Source organism: Talpa europaea (assembly GCF_964194135.1).
Source record: "Talpa europaea genome assembly, chromosome: 2".
In the NCBI taxonomy this organism is placed as follows: Eukaryota; Metazoa; Chordata; class Mammalia; order Eulipotyphla; family Talpidae; genus Talpa; species Talpa europaea.
Genome location: NC_140068.1, coordinates 94,882,156 through 94,901,664, shown reverse-complemented (window position 1 = coordinate 94,901,664; position 19,509 = coordinate 94,882,156). Strand labels below are relative to the sequence as shown.

Here is a 19,509-nt window from a genome sequence, read left to right as displayed (position 1 = left end):
AGCTGACATCCAAGTTAACAGCAGGAGGTTTGTGTCAAATACTAATTGTGAAGTCCTTGAAGGAAGGGTGGAATGAGTACAGCTGCCTCCTGGGAGCCTTTGCCCCAGTAAGAAAACCACTGAGGGGGTAGGAGGCAGAAAGGAGAGTGAGCGCAACCAGTGGCTTTGGGGGTTACAGAGGGATCCACTGGCCATCCAGTCTGCCGAGCTCTGGGTCCTGGTCTGATGCCCTTAGATTGTTCTTTTTCTTGGCACCACATCACACAGACACAGACACACACACCACCGGTGATCCTGGCCCCATCACCACCGCATAATCCAGCTCAGAATACATCTCCTGCAGGAAGGCTCTGATAATCTCCACCTCACTTTGATCATTTGCCATCGACTTCCTTTTGAGCCTTATGGCCACCTTCAAATTTTTTTTTTTTCTAAATTGCATTGTCTGGTAGTATTTTCAACTCCTTAGACTGATTATAAACTCCATCTCGGAGGCAGTGGCTTTATTTTCTATTTACAATCATCAGTTTATTTTGAAAAGGAAACGTAAGATAGGGCACTGGGACACTGGAATCCACAGACCTGGGTGTGGACGCCGGTTCCAAGATTTAGCTGTTGGCTCTTGGGGAAGTCTCTTAACCTCTCGAGTCAGTTTCTCCATCGGCAGAAGGCGCTAGTGATACTGTGCAGAGCGCAGGGCAAAGACTCCAGTGCATACAAAGTGCCAAGAACGCGCCTGTTGCACAGTGAGCAGACAATAGCTTGTCTTTCTTCCCGGCGCGGGTGGCGCCTTCCCTGAATTGGGGGGCGGGGGGGGGAAGCACCTCCCATACAGGGGCGCTTTTAAGCAGGAAAAGGGACACTCAGTCATTCACCGGTTCCACACACGTAAGCCGGGACGCGTGGCCACCCTACCACAACTCACAGCGACGGCGAGGGCTGGGCTCGGATCGTGCGCCCGGGCGCACCAGCATCTCAGCACGTCGCGGGGCACGGCCCACGCTCAGGGAACGATCATTGAATGAACCAACGAACGGAGCGCTCCTTCCCCGGGCTTCCTAGAGCATCTGCGAGACAGGACGAGCAGATTAAAAAGCCCGCCCCCGCCGCCTCCCCACCCCCACCCGGGTCCCAAAGCCGGCGGCAACCTCCTTTCTCGAAGGTCTCGTCTCCAGCCCGCGTCCCCGCCCCCGGTCGCCGTGGAAACGGTGACGTGCACGCGAGGGGCGTGACCTCTCGCCATCCTCTCGGGGAGTCCCGGGCCCCTGCTCGTCCCTACCCGGCGGGCGGACGAAGTTGGGGTTCTCGACCCCGCCAGCTCCCCGCCGGGCTCGGCGCCGTCTACGCCCACCCGGGCCCCGCGTGGCTCGCCCGGGCGCGCGCACCCTCCGCGCACCGGTGGGCAGGCGGGGTCGGGAGCGTCTCGCCCTGGAAGCCCGCTTCACCCCTGCGCCCCGGACGGCCGGGCCGGAGGACCCCGAGCGTCCGGGCCCGCCCCTTCCCCGACGGCGCGCGGGCCGCTCCGCGCCCTGGGGGGTGGGCGGGGAGAGAGGGACCCCGGGGCGCCTGGCGCCCCGGCGCGCGGAACAGAAGGAGTTAAACAAGGTGCCGGCGCCGGGCGCGGCGGGAATGGGGGAGGGGAGCGAAGGGAAAGTGAGAGCGGGGGCGGGGTGGGGGAGCGGGAGCGAAAGAACATCCTGTGCCCGCCGCCGGATGCGCGCGGGGGGGGAGGGAGTCCGGGGAGGGCGGGCGGGCGAGATGGGGGGAGGCCCGGGGTGGGGAAAGGCGCGGCCTCCGCCCGCCCCCTCCGCGGCCGCCCGGCTCTCCTCTGGGGGCGCGCTCCCCGGGCCTTCGCCGCGGCGCTTCTGGCCGTCCCCGTGCCTTCGCGGGGTAACGAGCCACGGCACGCCCCGCAGTCGCGTCCCGGGGCCGGGGTGGACGCCGCTAGGGAGGAGACGGTCTTGGGGAGTGTGGGGTCTCCGGCGGGACCCCAGTCTTCCACCCCTCGGCGTCTGGCGTTCCGCGGAGGAAGCTCGCACGTGTTGAGCGTCCCCGCCGAGTCCCCACACACACTTTCTCACTCAGTCGCGACCGCGGCTCTTCCCGCCAGTAGGTAGGTATTAAGGGTCGGGTGTCTGGAGAAGGAAACAGACAGGGATTATGGAATTTGCCCCGGCGGGTCGGACTCGTGCGGCTTCTTCCTTTAGGTACAGAGCAGGCTAACGATCCTCTAGCTTCCCCTAAGCGACGGGCGCCGGCCGGGGTCACCCTCGGCAGTGGCCTGTAGGGCCCAGGAGGCCCCCCACGGTGCTTGAGCCTTAGCTCTAACTAGGCTGAAGACTGATTGCTAGAGCTCTGGGAAAGAGAATAGGGGGCGGTCTTAGAGTTTCATTAGCTAGAGGATGGTTTTTAGAAACAAAGTACCTCACGAAAATGGGGGAGAGGCCGGGTGGGTAGGGCTCCTGCCTGTGGTATTTGTGGGGCCCACAAAGAGGGCTCCCAAGTTGCTCAGGGCAGTCAGATACTTAGAGGAATTGTGGTGGATTTGCCTGAAGATGGGTGGGAGGTGTAGAGAGTAAGTGGAAAGGAGGGAGATGAATAATGTGCCTTTCAGGCCTCACTGAGACACTCAATCTGTGTGCTCACCCCCTTCCACATGAGGCATGAGGCCTCCTCTTGGGAGAAGAGAACCCAACTTTGGAGGCTATCATTTCCACTGCTAGGATGGGGAGGTGAGATCAGATCTTTTCCTTCTCCTCCCTTTTCTTTTTCTCCCAGCAGTATCTCCACACCCCCTGGCCTCACAGAACAGCGGGGCTGGAAGCCCCAAGCCAGGCTCAGCTCCCAAGGCAGCACTGAGCGAAATTGCAGATTTCACCTGACTTTGAGCTCCTGGGCTGCACCAGGGGTTGAAGGAGGTGGGGCAACAGGAAAAGAGCATCCCCTGTCCACTCACAGCCTTCAACCCCAGGTTGAGGGCGTCACTCCTAAGTGGTCCTTCTCTTCCTTTCTTCACTTCTACCTCTCTTCGAGGGCCATTCCTAATACTCTACTAAGTCCCACGGTGTGTAACTCCTTGGACCTCCTTCAATGAGGGATGAATAGAAACCCTCAGAAGACTCCCCACTGCTATGGGACCACCCATCATGTCCCATGAATTCTGGGCAGGAAATAGATGTCTAATGGGGACTGTTTTAGGCTCCAAGGCTCCCCCGGTGAATCTGAGGCTGGAGTTTTCAGAACAAGATCCGTGCCCTTCTCTGTTTTAGGACTCAGAGCTACGGGCCTTTCCAGCCCCTGGAGTGATTCTGCAATCAATCCTCACTTGGTTCTTTAAAGCCCTCCAAAGGAGAGTTCTTTCTTGGCTCTAACCTAACTCCTTCTTGCTACACTTAAATGTCATTTCTTGTTTCCCTCCTCAATGATTCAGAGGGATTAGAAGCATTCTTCCCCAATGTGACATTTTCACCAGTCCACAGCACAACGAAAAGGAAAACATTAAGACAGAGGAATGTCTATTGTTGTCCTTTCTCGGGAATGACTGTTTTTGGTTCAGTTGTTCTTGAGAATTAAAACCCACTTGCTTTTATGAAATGATGGCGATAATAGATGGTAGATAATAGATAATGGAATGTTCTTAGGGAACATAACTGCAACTCTCTGTGGAAACTTGGCTTTGTTTACTTTTTTCCTGTCAAATTAGACCTGGACCACGGGCTAGCGACAAAGCTGAGATTCTAGACACACAGATGGCCCCGGGTTTCTGTCTGGCCCTCACCAAGACAAAAAGGATACCAGCTGCCCTGTATCTGCTTTCTCCGCTGCGGTTACCAACTTTTTGCCTCGAAGGCTGATGCTCCCATCATGTTAGGTGCGTTTAGTTTAGTGAAGGAGTGAGGCTGTAGCCCGACTGCCAGGTTCAAAATCAGTTCAGTCATGGGCCTCCCTGGTGGCGCAGCGGTTGAGCGCTGGGTTGCGAAACTGCGCGCGGCCTCTGCGGCGCCGGTTCGATCCCCGGCTGCTCCCCGGCCACCGGGCGAGGGTCCCACATGGCGTGCAGACCTCTCCTGCCGCCCGCTGCTCCCCTCAGCAGTGTACTTCGGTCCTTCTGCCTGCTCTGCTCCCCGCTCTGGCTCTGGTGAATTCTCTCACCCTCCCGTGCTTCTGACTGTACCCAATGCATGTATAAACAAAACAAACAAACAAACCAGCAAACAAATAAATAAAGCATGCCTCTATAAAAAAAAAAAAAAAAAAAAAGTAAATCATTTAAAAAAAAAAAAAAACAAAATCAGTTCAGTAATAGACTCAGTTCTGTGATCTTTACACCTCATTTTCCTCACCTTTAAAATGGGAATAATACCACCTTGGGGATGCTTGTGAGTATTAAGTGCTTGGAACAGTGCCCAGTACATGGAGCCCCCCGGTGCTGACTATAATAGAATTACTACTACAAACAGGTTTCATGTGGACCAACATGGCTGGGGTATGGGGGGGTCCTATCAGATTTAGGACCTTCATGGTTTAGGGGCACAGACCCACCCAAAATTAATCCTGGAGTTTTAGAATGGTAAATCTGGATCCCCTCTGGTTACAAATGCAGAACTGGAGACCCAGGCAAAGGCAGATCCCTTACTCCACCAGTGACTCACTGTTTAATGGGCCTGGGGCCTTTGTATCCGGATTCTCATTGTTCTGCCCTGGATGAATGACAGAACATGACTTGAGTACCTACTAAGTGCAGGACTCTGTGCTGGATGTTGCAGATGCAAATTCACTTGCTCTCAGAACTTTTGGTCAGTCAGGTAAATATCTGTCATAGGGGAACTTGCATAAGATAATGGATTTACCTCACGACTGCAACACTTTACAAGGAACTTCTCTCCATTTCATTCTCCCATGGAAGGGGAGGCTGAGCGGAAACACCGTAGGCCTAGCAATGGATCTATGGTCAAGAGATCAAGGTTGGGAAGGAAGTGAGGGAACAGAGCTGCCACTGTTCACACACCCCAGACACCCTCCCAGGAACCTCTAAAAGGCCCAGTCCCGAAATGTGGCCTCTGCTGCCCTCTAATGGAGAAAGACAGCCCTGGAGCCCCCACTAACCTGGTCTCCCTAAAAGAAAAGGGAGAGAGGGCCTTCCTGCCTGCCCTTTGACTTTGTATTCCCCTAGAATCCTGAGCGTTTCCTGCAGTCTCTGAAGCTGAACCTTCTGTTCTCTGAGGAGCCCTGACTGCCCCAATTCCCGACCACCCCCCTCCATCTACTATTTCCCCAGTTTCCTTTGTTGCCTGGGTTCCGATTCTGGTGCCCGGGTGCCTGGCCCTAACAGGGTTCTGGTTCCGGAAGGCCCCTGCCAGGTGCCTCGGGCCTCGCTCCCACCCAGGCACAAGGTGGCACTGAAGACATGGGCGTGAACGTCCCCCAGTGTGTGAAGCAACTGGACATCCGCAAAACTATAGTGAGCCTGGCCACGGGCGCTGGGGCCATCTATCTACTCTACAAGGCCATCAGGGCTGGTATAAGATGCCAGCCGCCCCTCTGCACCAACTCGCCCATCTGCATCGCCCGTGAGTGTCCGGGCCCTAGGGAGAGGGCTCTGTCCCAGGAGGTACCCGCTTCTGAGTCATCCAGTGTGGGAGGGCCCAAAGGTGATCCTCTTCCTCTTTTCTCTTCTCCGTCTTCCTTAAACCCACCCTGCAAACTTACTCTGCAGTTCCCCAGAGAAGTCGTTGCTGGAGATGTGCGCTCAGGATCCCTGGGTGGTGGATAACACTCAGGTGGATGCTCAGAGCTCATCTGACGGGTCTTCAAATTCTGCATTCACGCTAGCTCCCAGGATGGCACTGCTTGGAAATAGCATTAGTGGTTCCCCCCAAGGGAAAATGGGGGGACATGCATGCCCAGAGCTTTCACTAGTCCATATGGCACATTTATGCAAAGTAGAATATGTTACCCTTGTGCAAAATTTTTATTGCTATCTGTTGGAATCTCCTTGCCATAAACCAGTTATGATGAAATATGACATATTACAGTCATATGCCAGAAATATGTTGTAGTAAATGTTTATAGTATGTACAGTACAACATTAGTTGTGGTGTCCTTGTATGGTGCACACTCTGTTCTACTGTATATGGTGGTCCTGCCTACAGCAAGACTTCTCAGAAAAGGCAACTCAGGCTTGTCCCTAGGTCCCTCTCCTCAGTTTCCCAGCCCTATTCTTTTATCACTTCTGAGTCCACATCCTGAGCTTGCCCGGGGTGGTTGTCTAGGCCTGGCGATCGAGCGGGAGCGACATGGGCGGGACTCAGGTGAGATCCGGAGGCTCCTCAACTCTTTGGAGTGCAAACAGGACGAGTTCGCCAAGAGCATGATCCTGCACAGTATCACCCGCTGTGTGTACTTGCTGGAGGCAGAGGTGAGGGAAGGGAAGCAGGAGGTCCTCTCCACCCCCCAGCCAGCTTAGCCTCTAGGGGCTATCCCTGACCTCTGCCCTCTTGCCTGGCCAGACTGTGTCCTGCGACCTGTCTCTCTGGCTGATGGTGGGGAGGGGCCGTCAGGGGCCTTGGTGACGTAGGGGGGCAGTGGACCCTGGACACCCGCTTCTTCTGCCTCTTTCGTCTCTCTCGGCACACTCTAGGCCTCTGCTTGTTCTACTGATGACATCAGGTTGGTGGGCGAAATGCTGGATGACAGGGACAACAGTGTCAAAATCCAAGCTCTGAACACACTTAAAGCTTTCTCTGGCATCCGAAAATTCAGGCTCAAAATCCAGGTGAGCCGAGGGGCACGCGGGTTGTCTGTAGTCCATGGGTTCTTTAATAGGCTTAGTTGCTCATGTTCCTGAAATTTGCAACCCAGAAATGGTCTTCCTTGGGCGTAAGTGGGCAAATGGTGCCATATTCCCAGTGAGGTCATAAAAGTCTTTAAATTTCAGGCTGAAACTGAAGTAGGGTACTAGGGATAAATCTGATTACTCCTAGAAAGCCCCCTAAGGTTCTTTGACACCAACTAACTCTCTGACAGCAACTGGGTATCCTGCAGTTCAATTAATGCTGAGACTCTCTAACTGGAATTAGCACAGACCCCACAGGAAAAGGACTCAGTCCCACAGGACTGCCCCCCATTTCACATGCCAGTCACAAGTCTCAGTGCTTCTGACCAACCAGCTGTAAAGTCCAGGGTTCCCACAATGCTCTCCTCAGGTTTGATATTCCCTAAGAACAACTTCCAGAACTCAGGAAAACACTTGTGTTTGCCAGTTTATTATAAAGCATATAACCTAGGAGCAGCCAAATGGAATAAGAGGTGTTTAGGGCAAGGTATGGGAGAAGGTGTGCAGAACCTCCATGCCCTCTCTGGCTTTGTCACCTCCTTGCAACTATAGGTGTTTGCCAACCCACAAGTTCTCCAAACTGTTATTTAGGAGTTTCTATGGAGGTTTTATTATGTAGACATAATTGATTATTCTTTGACCAATGGTGATTGATTGGAGCTCAATCTCCAGCTCCTCTCTTTTCCCCAGATTTCAAGGGTAGCACTGAAAGATCCATCCCTCTAATCATGATGTGGCCTTTTCTGGTCACCAAGCCTCATCCTGAAGTTATCTGGGGGCTCCATGAGTCACCTTATTAACATAAAGTCAGGAGTGATAATAAGGGTTTTGTTATAAATAACAAGAGACACTCCTGTCAGGAAATTCCAAGGATTTCAGGAACTCTGTACGTGGAACCAGGGACAACACCAAATATTATGCGATAATATTTATTATCGCATCATACTCCCCATGCTGTGTTGTTATAGCTGGTGAGTGGGCTATTCTTGATTATGAGGAAACAGAAGCCAGCAAATGTCAGTTCTCCCAACTTGCTCCTATTAGGCCCCCAGGCTTACCTGTTTGCATACACATCTTTTTTTTTTTTAATTAAGCATGATATCTTTTTAATTTTTTTAAATTTATATATATTTTACATCATTTTTCTTTTCTTTCTTTCTTTTTTTTTTTTTTTTTTTTTTACAATGTTTGCTTTCTTTTCTCAGGTGTAGTACCCATAGAATTTCTACCACTAATTCACCTGTGCACCATCACCATAGTCCCTTGGGCACTTCCCTCCCTCGTTTTGATCCCTCACCCTCCTCCTCCCCTGCAGAATTTCTCTGATTTATAGCTGTCTATTTTTGTTTTGTTTTGTTATGTTCTTTATTGTTATTACTTTCCCCCTAATTCCTTATTTGGTTCCCCTATATTCCTCCTGTAAGTGAAACCATCTGCTATTTTTCTTTTTCCTTCTGGCTTATTTCACTGAGCATAATCCCTTCTGGCTCCATCCATGGTTGCTGCAAATGGCATGAGTTTATCTTTTTGATTGCTGAGTAGTATTCCACTGTATATATACACCACATCTTCTTGATCAGATCATCTATTTTTGGGCATTTAGGTTGTTTGCAAGTCTTACCTATTTTAAATAGTGCTGCAGTAAACATAGGGGTATAGATATTCTTTTGAATTAGTGTTTTTGTGTTCTTTGGGTATATCCCTAGGAGTGGAATTGCTGGGTCATATTTTTTAGTAGTCTGAGGATCCTCCATACAGCTTTCCATAGCGGTTGGACCAGTTTTTCACCACATCCTCACCAACATTTACTGTTGCTAGTTTTTTTCATATGTGCCATTCTTAGAGGTGTAAGGTGATACCGCATTGTGGTTTTGATTTGCATTTCCCTGATTATAAGTGATGTTGAACATTTTTTCATGTGCCTGTTGGCCATTTGCGTTTCCTCTTGGAGATCCACACACATCTTGACCTGCTTTCCTGCTGGTACCATGAATAAAAAATGGCTTTCTTCCTGCTTGTGGTTAATGTCAGTCTAAGTCCTGGATCCCATCCCCTTCCTGAGGGCCTCTCTCCTTGACTAGCCTTTCTGTCTAAGATGACCTCCCTATTCAGTACACTACCCATTCCCTTGTACTTAAAAAGAAAAACAAACAAACAAAAAAATCCTCTTCTTGGACCTCCAATTCTTCCTTTAGCAAATGGTCAATTTATTCCTAATTATAAATAAATATTAAAAATTGCAAACAGGGCCTCCCTGGTGGCGCAGCGGTTGAGCGCTGGGTTGCGAAGCTGCCCGCGGCCTCTGCAGCGCCGGTTCGATCCCCGGCTGCTCCCCGGCCACTGGAGGAGGGTCCCACATGGCGCGCAGACCTCTCCTGCCGCCCGCTGCTCCCCTCAGCAGTGTACTTCGGTCCTTCTGCCTGCTCTGCTCCCCGCTCTGGCTCTGGTGAATTCTCTCACCCTCCCGCGCTTCTGACTGTACCCAGGGCATGTATAAACAAAACAAACAAATAAATAAATAACATGCCTCTATAAAAAAAAAAAAAGGATTTTTAAAAAAAAATGCAAACATTGTAAATGTGTGCAGTAGAATGAACAAATAAACAAAACACCCACAACCAGAATCCAGGTTAAGAAATATTACTCAGCAGTCAAAAAGATAAACACATGCAGTTTGCAGCAACATGGATGGAGCTAGAAGGGATCATGCTCAGCGAAGTAAGTCAGAAAGAAAAAGAAAAACACCGGATGGTCTCACTCATAGCAGAAATTTAGAAAACCTAAATAAGAGACCAGGAAAAAGACTAATCAATACAAAGTAAAAATCAAAATCAACAAGCAACTATAAACCAGAGACACACTATGGGATTGGGGGGAAAGGGTAGGGAAAGGAAGGACTAGAGTCAAAATAAGGGGGGTGTGCAATTGTATGGGGAATATAACCAAAATGAAAATTCATACATTGTGCAAAGATGAAAAAAGATGTAAGAATTATATAAAATAAAATATTTAGGGCCTCCCTGGTGGCGCAGCGGTTGAGCGCTGGGTTGCGAATCTGCCTGCAACCTCTGCAGTGCTGGTTCGATCCCCGGGCTGCTCCCCAGCCTCCGGAGGAGGGTCCCACATGGCGCGCAGACCTCTCCTGCTCCCAGCTGCTCCCCTCAGCAGTGTACTTCGGTTCTTCTGCCTGCTCTGCTCCCCGCTCTGGCTCTGGTGAATTCTCTCACCCTCCCGTGCTTCTGACTGTACCCAGTGCTTGTATAAATGAATGAATGAATGAATGAATAAATAAATAAATCTTTAAAAAATTTAAAAAAATATTTAAATAAAAAAAGAAACAAAACACGACCAATACCACCAGAGGCAATCATTTTTCTGTATTTGTTCATCAATGCCTTCATTTTCTTTGCCTGTATCTTTACATGTCTTAACAGGGAAAGAAAGGCCATAAATGAATAGGTAAAATATAGTTTGGAATGTTAGTAGTTTTATGTATGGTATTATGTGGTTAGTAGTCAGTTTGCCTTTAACCCTCAACTTCGCCTATAGAATATGGTTAACTCTGTTTCCTCTTTTTCATTAATGTATGGCATTCCAGTTTGTGAATATTATACAATTTTATTTATCCATTTACCCATGGGGAGGCATTTGTATTGTTTCTAGTTCCTATATTGTGCCATGAGCATTTTGCATACATTTCTCTTGTGGACATGGGAGAGCTTCTCCAGGTTGTGTATGTAGGAATAAAACGGTTGGGTTAACAGGGATGCTTTACTTTTCAAGAAGGGTTGTATCAATTTATAAGCCTCTCACCAAAATAGCATGCATTTTCCTGTTGCCTTATTACCTCCTCAACACTTTGTGTTTTTCACACTTATATTTTTTTGCATCAAAATTTCCTGGGGGGGGGCCTCCCTGGTGGCACAAGGGGCTAAGCACCGCACTATGAAGCAATCTACAGCCTCTGCAGCATGAGTTCAATACCCAGCCGGTCAGGGAGCAACCCACATGGCACAGCAGACCTCTCCTGTCATGTCCACTGCTCCCCTCAGCACTGTATTTCAGTCAGTCTACCTGTTCTGTTCCCCACTCTGTCTCTGGTGAACCCCCTCACTGCCCCCCCCCCCGCCCCCCACACCTCTGGCCTATACCCCAGCTCTTGTAAGCATAAATAAATAAATCTTTAAAAAAAAAAAAATTCCTAGGGGAGGGCCTCCCTGGTGGCCTAGGGGTTAAGTCTCAGCGCTATCACTGTGAGGCCCACCATGATAGCCTGGCCCTGGCCAGGGAGACACCCACATGGCGCAGCAGACCTCTCCTGTCTTGCCTGCTGCTCCCTTCAGCAGTGTATTTCAGTAGATCCGCCTGTTCTGCTCCCCACTCTGTCTCTGGTGAATCCTTTCACCCCCAACAATTCTGGCCTGTTCTTATATGCATAAATAAATAAATCTTTAAAAAAATAGATTTCAGGGCTCTGCACCCACAGTCCAGTTCAACAGGGGAAATTAGTTTTTCATAGGTCCCCAGGAAATTCCAAAGCAGGTGACATGGGCATCACTGTTCCCTCTTTCCCAATGTCTATATCCTGAGGACCTGTTCTCTTATTATATGAAAGCAGTCACTCCCTGGCCTGGTTTCCATCTATATGTGCTCTCATGGTCTCTGTCCCTGACCTTAGACTCATGGCCAGCAGTTCCATATGAACTGTGTAGAGGCTCTCTAACCCAGCATGTGCAAAAAAAAATGGAGCTTCCCCCCTTTCCCTAAGTTGGACCACTTTCTCCAGTGGGATCTAGTCCCATCACCCCTCTGTTTGGTTGTCCTCCAGGCTCTAAGCATAAACTGTATGACCAGTTCCACCTCTTGGCCCAGACCCAGCTATTTACACCGTTTGTGTCATGTTCTCTCATTTCCTGGCCCTTGTACCTACTGTCCCCTCTGCCTGAAACCTTGCCCCAGACTTGCTAACTCCTAGCTGTCCTTTAGGTCTTAGTAAACAGAGACAAGAGGAGCAGGGTTTAATGGGAATGCTGTTGTGCTCACTCCAGGATTCTTGCCTCCTCTTATGTGTCTCAAAAAGTTATAGCTTGTAAGGTTTATCTATCTTTAGTAATATCTCTCTGTCCAAGCATCTTGCGTTCAGAAGCCAAGATCCTTTTAGTCATTAAAAAATGTATATGAGTACCTACTTTGTGCATGGGAGATAGCAGTGAACAGATCAGGAAAGATCCTTGTCCAAGAGGAATTTATATTCTAACAGGGTGAGGCAGGAAATTTACAAATTAGTAAAATCTTTAGTGTGTGCCATGTGACAAATGCTAAGGAGAAAAATAAGGACGGGTCAAAGAGGGCCTTCCCTGGTGGCACAGGCGGTTGAGCGCTGTGCTGTGAAGCTGTCTGCAGCCTCAGCAGTGCCGGTTCGATCCCGGCCGGCCGGCGAGAATCCCATGGTGAAGCAGACCTCTCCTGTCTCGCCCGCTGCTCCCCTCAGCAGTGTATTTCGTCAGTGTGCCTGTTCTGTTCCCTGTTCTGGCTCTGGTGAATTCTCTCACCCTCCCGCGCTTCTGACTATACCCAGTGTTTGTATAAATAAATAAATAAATAAATCTTTTTTAAAAAATTGGTAAATTGGACTCTGAAAATTCAAAACACTTGCTTTGTGAAAACCCCTGTTAAGAGGATGAAAGGCCAGACTGTGAGAAAATATTTGCAAACCTCATATCTGGCAAAGGACTTATATTGAGATTAAATAAGGAATTCTCAAAGCTCAATGTTTAAAACAATGATCCAATTAGAATATGGGCAAAAGGAATGAAGAAATATTTCACTGAAGGGGACTTACAGATTGCCAACAGCACATGAAAAAGCTGTCTAAACTCACTAGCCATCAGGGAAATGCAAATTAAGACCATAATGAAATGATCTACACTAAATGATCTAAACTAAAATTAGCAGTGATACCAAATGCTGGTAAAGATATAGAGAAACTAGATTTCTCATATGTTGCTGATAAGAATGTGAAATGGAAAATAGTTTGGCAGTTTTTAAAAAACTAGTCAGGCCGACCCTGGTGGCTCAAGGGGTTAAGACGCAGCACTACGAAGCTCTCCACAGCAACTGTAGCACAAGTTCGATCCCCTGCCAGGGAGCGACCCACATGGTACAGCAGACCTCTCCTGTCTCGCCCGCTGCTCCCCTCAGCACTGCATTTCAGTCGATCTGCCTGTTCTGTTCCCCACTCTGTCTCTGGTGAATCCTCTCACCCCCCACGCCTCTGGTTTGTACTCCAGCTCTTGTATGCATAAATAAATCTTTAAAGAAAAAAAACTAGCTATAGGTTTACCATACAAACCAGCAATCACATTCCTGGACATTTGTCCTAGAGAAATGAAAACTTCATATACATAAGAACCTATACACAATTGCTCATAGCAGCTTTATAATAGCCCAAAACTGGAAACCAAAATGTCTCTCATTAGATGAACATTTAAGTGAACTGTGGTACCCCCCACCATGGAATACTACTCAGTAATAAACAAAGAATGAAATATTAATATGCACAATAATTTTGGATGAATCTCAAGGACAACAGGCAGTATGGTTCCATTCTCCAAGTGACAAATTCTAGAGCTGGAAAGCAGATTAATGGGGGCCAGTAGTTAGGGCTGGTCTTGCTGGAGAGGGGTATGTGTAACTATGAAGGAGTCCATGAGGGAGACCTTTGTAGAATCTGCCCTCATGGTAAGATGACACAGAACTATATATACATTGTACCCATATGAGAGATCTAGTTTCTCTATATCTTTACCAGCATTTGGTATCACTGCTAATTTTAGTTTAGATCAGATTATTCTGATGGAATAATCTGTTATAGTAGTGGTGGTTACAGAATCTACCCTCGTGGTAAGATGACACAGAACTATATACACATTGTAGCCACCCATATCAGTTTCCTAGTTTTGATTGTTTTTAAAAATTTATTTATTTATTTATACAAGAACTGGGGTACAGGCCAGAGGTGCGGGAGAGTGAGAGGATTCAACAGAGATGGAGTGGGGAGCAGAACAGACAGACGACCAAAAACACTGCTGAGGGGAACAGCAGGCGAGAAAGGAGAGGTCTGCTGCGCCATGTGGGTATCTCCCTGGCCAGCTGGGAATGGAACCTGCGCTGCAGAGGCTGCAGACATCTTCACAGCGCTGAGCTCAAACCCCTACACCACCAGGGAGGCCCTTTTTGTAACCACTGGGTGAAGAGCTCATGCCTCTCTGTACTATTTTTGCAACTTTCTGTGAATTTATAATTATTTAGAATTAAAACTGTTTAAAGAAACAAAATGTGTTCCATATGACAGAGTGATGGAGAAAAATAAAGATGCAGGGTAAAGAAGGCTGGGGTGGAAGTGGTGGTGTAGTCTTAAAGGAGGGTGGTCATGGACGGCCTCACTGAGGCGCCATTAAAGCATTCTTGGAGGTAAGAGAGTGGGCTATGAATATCTGGAGGGAAAGTATTCAAAGCAGAGGGAACAGATGGTAAAAACCCTAAGATAGGTGTGCCCCTAGCAAGTTCAAGAAACAGTTACGAGGCCACTGTGATGAGAACCATGGGAACAAAGCAGAATAGGTGAAGTCAGAAATAACAAGGGTAGGTGGGTGTAGGGGCAGGAGGCACAGTCAGGATCTCTATGAACCAATGCAGACGGGTAAAGGAGAGTCCTGGAGCCCTCGGAGGCTTTTTCAGGCTTTTATAGGGATTTTACCAAGTACACATCAGGCAGGGGTGCCGGTGCGGGAGGTGAGTGGGGGGCTTGGAGGAGGGAAGTGGCAGGAGGCTGGCAGGCCTCCCAGCCCCCGGCAAATCTTCACTCTTTCTGGGCTCTCTGGCGTTCTCTCGTGGTCTCTGCTGGTTCTGTTCCCATCTCTTGCTTGTTCTCCTTCTGCTCTTTCTGTTCCTCTGGCGTCCTGGCCTTATATGCCCAGTCTCTTGGCTCAGGTGCGCCCACCTATGCATGCCCACACCCTCCTCCAAATACCTGCTGTCAGGCATGCATTTAATCTAATGGTGAGAGGGCAGAAAAGCCTGACACTTTTTGCTTACCCTACAGTGGGAAAGCAGATCCATCAGACCTTTTAAGCCACTGTAAGGATTTCAGTCTACCCGAAGTGAACTAGGGACTCTGGAGCAGAGGAGTGACACGTCTGACAATTCATCTGTTCTGCAAATAGGGAACGGGGGCAGGGACATAAACAGGGAGACAGGAGATTACAAAAATCCAGGTGAGAGATGATGGTGTTTTGGAATAGGGTGGTAGAAGTTGATAGAAGTAAGGGTGATGAGAAGTGGGTTGATTGTTGATAGATTTTGAAGGCAGGGCCAACAGAGATCAGAAAAAGCATATGTGGGAAAGAAAGTCTCGGAAGACTGCGGATGTTCGGCTTGAGTGACAGGAAGGCTGAAACAGGGAGGGCTGTGGAGTAAGCAGGTTTGGGGAGCAGAGCATGTTAACTCTGAGGGGTCTGTTTGGCCTCCATTTCCACTGTGGAATATGAGACTGGAATATGAGAGTGGAGTTCAGGGAGAGGTCTGGACTGAGACAGACATTGGATAGTCATCAGTATATAGATCTTGTGTTACACTGTGCGTCTAGGCAGTGTCACCAAATAGTGATGAAATTAGAGGAGAGGAGCCTGGGCAAAAGAACAAGGAAAGAGGGGCCTCCCTGGTGGTGCAAGGGGTTAAACACAACACTATGAAGCTATCTGCATCCTCTGCAGCTCGAGTTCGATCCCCAGCTGGCCAGGGAGCTACCCGCATGGCTCTCCAGACCTCTCCTGTCTCGCCCACTGCTCCCCTCAGCAGTGTATTTGTCAGTCTGCCTGTTCTGTTCCCCACTCCGTCTCTGGTGAATCCTCTCAACCCCCTGCATCTCTGGCCTGTACCCCAGTTCTTGTATGCATAAATAAATAAATCTTAAAAAAAAAAAGAAAAGAAAAAAGAATTTCAAGGAAGTAGGAGTGGACAACTAGGTCAAATAATGTTTACAGTTCAAATAAGAGGAAATTGCCTTTTGGGTTTGACCAGGCCATCATCATTGCAGAAGCTGGGATTGTGTTGGGGATCACCATATGGAAGCAGATTCTCCTTTTCTCCCCCACCAGGAGCACAGCATCAAGGTGCTGGAACTGGTCTCCACCATCTGGGACTCAGAGCTGCACGTCGCAGGCCTCAGACTCCTCAACAGCCTCCCACTGCCTGATTATGTGCATCCACAGCTGCGGCGGGTGATGCCTGCCTTGATGGAGATCCTGCAGTCAGACTATATCCTGGCGCAGGTGCTATATCCTGGCACAGGGGCCTGAGGACCACGGCCCAGACCCTGCCTCCTGACCAGCCGTGGTGCGGGACTTAGAGGGAGAAGCAGCGACTTGTGTCTTCCCTGCTTGGGCCTAGACTCATCTGCCTTCTTATGTTTTACTCTTTTCTTTATTCAGTGACAAAAGTTAATATAGGTATTTTAATATTAGGCAAAATTAGTTATTATTACTTATTATGCTGTTTTCTTTACTCAGGTGCAAGCTATACGACTGCTGAGCTACCTGGCACAGAAACAAGACCTTCTCTATGATATTCTCAACTGCCAGGTGAGAAAGGGACTAGAAAGGGGCTGATGGATGCCAGCCGGGGAAGAAAGAATCATGAATTCTCCAGACCGACTTAGCCTTAATGATAGCGACTTGTTCCTCTTCCTGATTCTACATGAGATACATTGAAAACCATCTCCTCTTCTGTTCTCTGCTTAGAATGAGGATGAGGATCTATTTTGTTGGGAGGAGAATCTTTTGAGGGATTTTATGAACTCTGAGAGGAACACAGGTGACAAAAGTTAATGTATTTTATTATTAGAGAAAATTACTTATAACAAAACTTATTATTTGAAGTCGATAGGATCACTACATAATAATTACTGGATCAGATAAAGCAACTGTAAACATAGGCACCTACTAGCATAATCTCAAAATATATATGGCAGAACTTGATGGACTTAGAAGGAAAACAATTGTTTTTTCTGTTTTTATTAAGGTATAATTGGCAGATAAACTTGTTAGATATTAAAGTGTGAGATATTAAAATGTACATTGTGGTGATTTGACATACATATACATCTAAAAGGATTTCCATGATCTATTTACTTTACCCATCTGTCACCTCACATACTTACTGTTTTTATGAGAACATTTAAGTTCTACTGTCTTCATAAATTGAAAAAATTTTTGAAAGATTTATTTATGCACACAAGAGCTGGGGTGCAGGCCAGGGGTTGCGGGGGGTGAGAAGATTCACCAGAGACAGAGAGGGGAGCAGAACAGACAAATCCACAGAAATACACTGCTGAGGGGAGCAGCAGGTGAGTGAGGAGAGGTCTGCTGCGCCATGTGCGCAGCTCCCTGGCCGGTGATTGAACTTGTGCTGCAGTGGCTGCCAATAACTTCATTGTGCTGAGACTTAACCCCTTGTACCACCAGGCCCGCTTTGTAAATTTTAATTATATAACACATTGTTATCAACTATAGTTCCCATGTTTTACATTACATCTTCAAATTTCACACTGTTCATCTTATAGCTGAAAATCTGTATCCTTTTACCAGCTTCTCTATTTGCCCATCCCATACCCCAACCCTGCCAACATTCTCGTGTTCTCTATCAGTTTGACTTTTTTTTTTTTTAAAGATTTTTATTTATTTATTTATACAAGCACTGGGTACAGTCAGAAGCGCTGGAGGGTGAGAGAATTCACCAGAGCCAGAGCAGGGAACAGAACAGGCAGAAGGACCGAGGTACACTGTTGAGGGGAGCAGTGGGCGCAGGAGAGGTCTGCGTGCCATGTGGGACCCTCCTCCGGTAGCCGGGGAGCAGCCGGAAATTCAACCGGCGCTGCAGAGGCTGCGGGCAGCTTTGCAACCCAGCGCTCAACCGCTGTGCCACCGGGGAGGCCCGAGTTTGACTTTTTTTTTTAAGAGTCCACATATAACTGATACATACAGTATTTGTCATTCTCTGTCTGTCTTATTTCACTAAGCATAATGCCCTCAAAATCTGTTAATGTGATCACAAATGGCCAGATTTCCTTTTTCTCATGAACGAATAAGGAAAAATCGACATCTATCATCACAGTGGAAAATTTGTAAGATTTTATCTACCCTTTCAGCAATTAATGATAAAAACCTAAAACTTGAAAGGGAATATTAGCTATAAATAACAAATAAACCTGAAACATTAGATATGTCTCAAACACTTTACAACTAGTAAATGCACTTTTCTCTCAAGCACACAAAATATTTGTAAAAATCACAAGGCCTCCCTAGTGGCATAGAGGTTAAGGACACAGCACTGTCAAGCTATTGGCAGCCACTACAGCACGAGTTCGATCCCCAGCCAGCCAGGGAACTAAACCACATGGCGCAGCAGACCTCTCCTGCCTAGCCTGCTGCTCCCCTGAGCAGTGTATTTCAGTGGATTTACCTGTTCTGCTCCCCACTCTATCTGGTTAATCCTCTTGGCCCGTGCACCTCTGGCTTACACCCCCTTCTTGTATGCATAAATAAACAAATCTTTAAAAAAAAATCAGCCACATACTAGCTCTTAAAGTTTGTCTCAATAAACTTCCTAGGATCAATATTGTAATCATATCACTAATGCTTATGATTACAGTTCAGTTGTGTTAGAGAATGATAGTGACAATAAAACTGCACATTTCCTGGACAGTTGGATCTAAAACTTAGATCTATTGGGAAATTGATGCCATTGGAAGATGGAAGAACTTTAAACTTGGATTTCTCCTGCCTTCTCTCCATTCCCATCATAGGTGCATGACAACTTTCTGAACCTGTTCCAGGCTACACAGTCAGGGAGTTTGCTGTTCGAGGCACTGGTGTTTGCTGAGCGGCTGAGTGAGGGCCGGAATTCACCTCATTACCGTGCCGTGAAATGGCATTACAATGAACAGTCTCTGCATGAAGCTCTCTTTGGAGATGAGTCACGACTGGCAGACCGGCTGCTCGCCTTGGTTATCCACCCTGAGGAGGAGGTTCAGATCCAGGCGTGCAAGGTCATAGTCAGCCTGCAGTGTCCTCCAGATGTGGGATGCCGGCCTTCTTCCTGCCAGCCTAGTCATTCCTACTTTAATAATGGGGAATAAAATTAAGGAGAGCCAATAAATAAGTATGGGAGAGAAACTTGAGGGGTAGTGTCTGTCCAAGACTTTCCAAAGCTGAATATAGATGTCATCCAGCATTACCCCTTTCCAGATCATGGCAAAGCATACGCGTACCACCCCAAATCCACCCCCACTTCCCTGTTTAGGAGACAGACTCGCTTCTCTTGCTGCTTTTCAAGTTTTGATATGTAGCTGATGCTTTCAGAAAGTTTCAAGGAGAAGGCAGATTTATTTATTTATTTACTTGCTTACTTACTTATTTATTTATTTATCTTTTCTTTCTTTCTTTTTTTTTTTTTAATAGAGGCATGTTTTATTTATTTGCTTGTTTGTTTGTTTATACATGCACTGGGTACAGTCAGAAGCGCGGGAGGGTGAGAGAATTCACCAGAGCCAGAGCGGGGAGCAGCAGAGCCAGAGTGGGGAGCAGAACAGACAGAAGGACCAAAGTACACTGCTG

At 47.9% G+C, this 19,509-nt stretch overlaps 1 protein-coding gene across 1 annotated transcript; it reads left to right on the top strand.

Annotated features, from left to right (window-relative positions):
• Positions 1-1,021: 1,021 nt before the first annotated feature.
• On the top strand, positions 1,022-19,031 carry ARMC12 (armadillo repeat containing 12; the record flags this gene model as incomplete). The annotated part of the gene is made up of 7 exons (XM_084259264.1): positions 1,022-1,516; positions 5,333-5,570; positions 6,273-6,418; positions 6,641-6,775; positions 15,994-16,167; positions 16,405-16,476; positions 18,699-19,031. 7 exons carry the CDS (start codon positions 1,022-1,024, stop codon positions 19,029-19,031), a joined length of 1,593 nt encoding a protein of 530 aa, XP_084115390.1.
• Between the last annotated feature and the right edge of the window lie 478 nt (positions 19,032-19,509).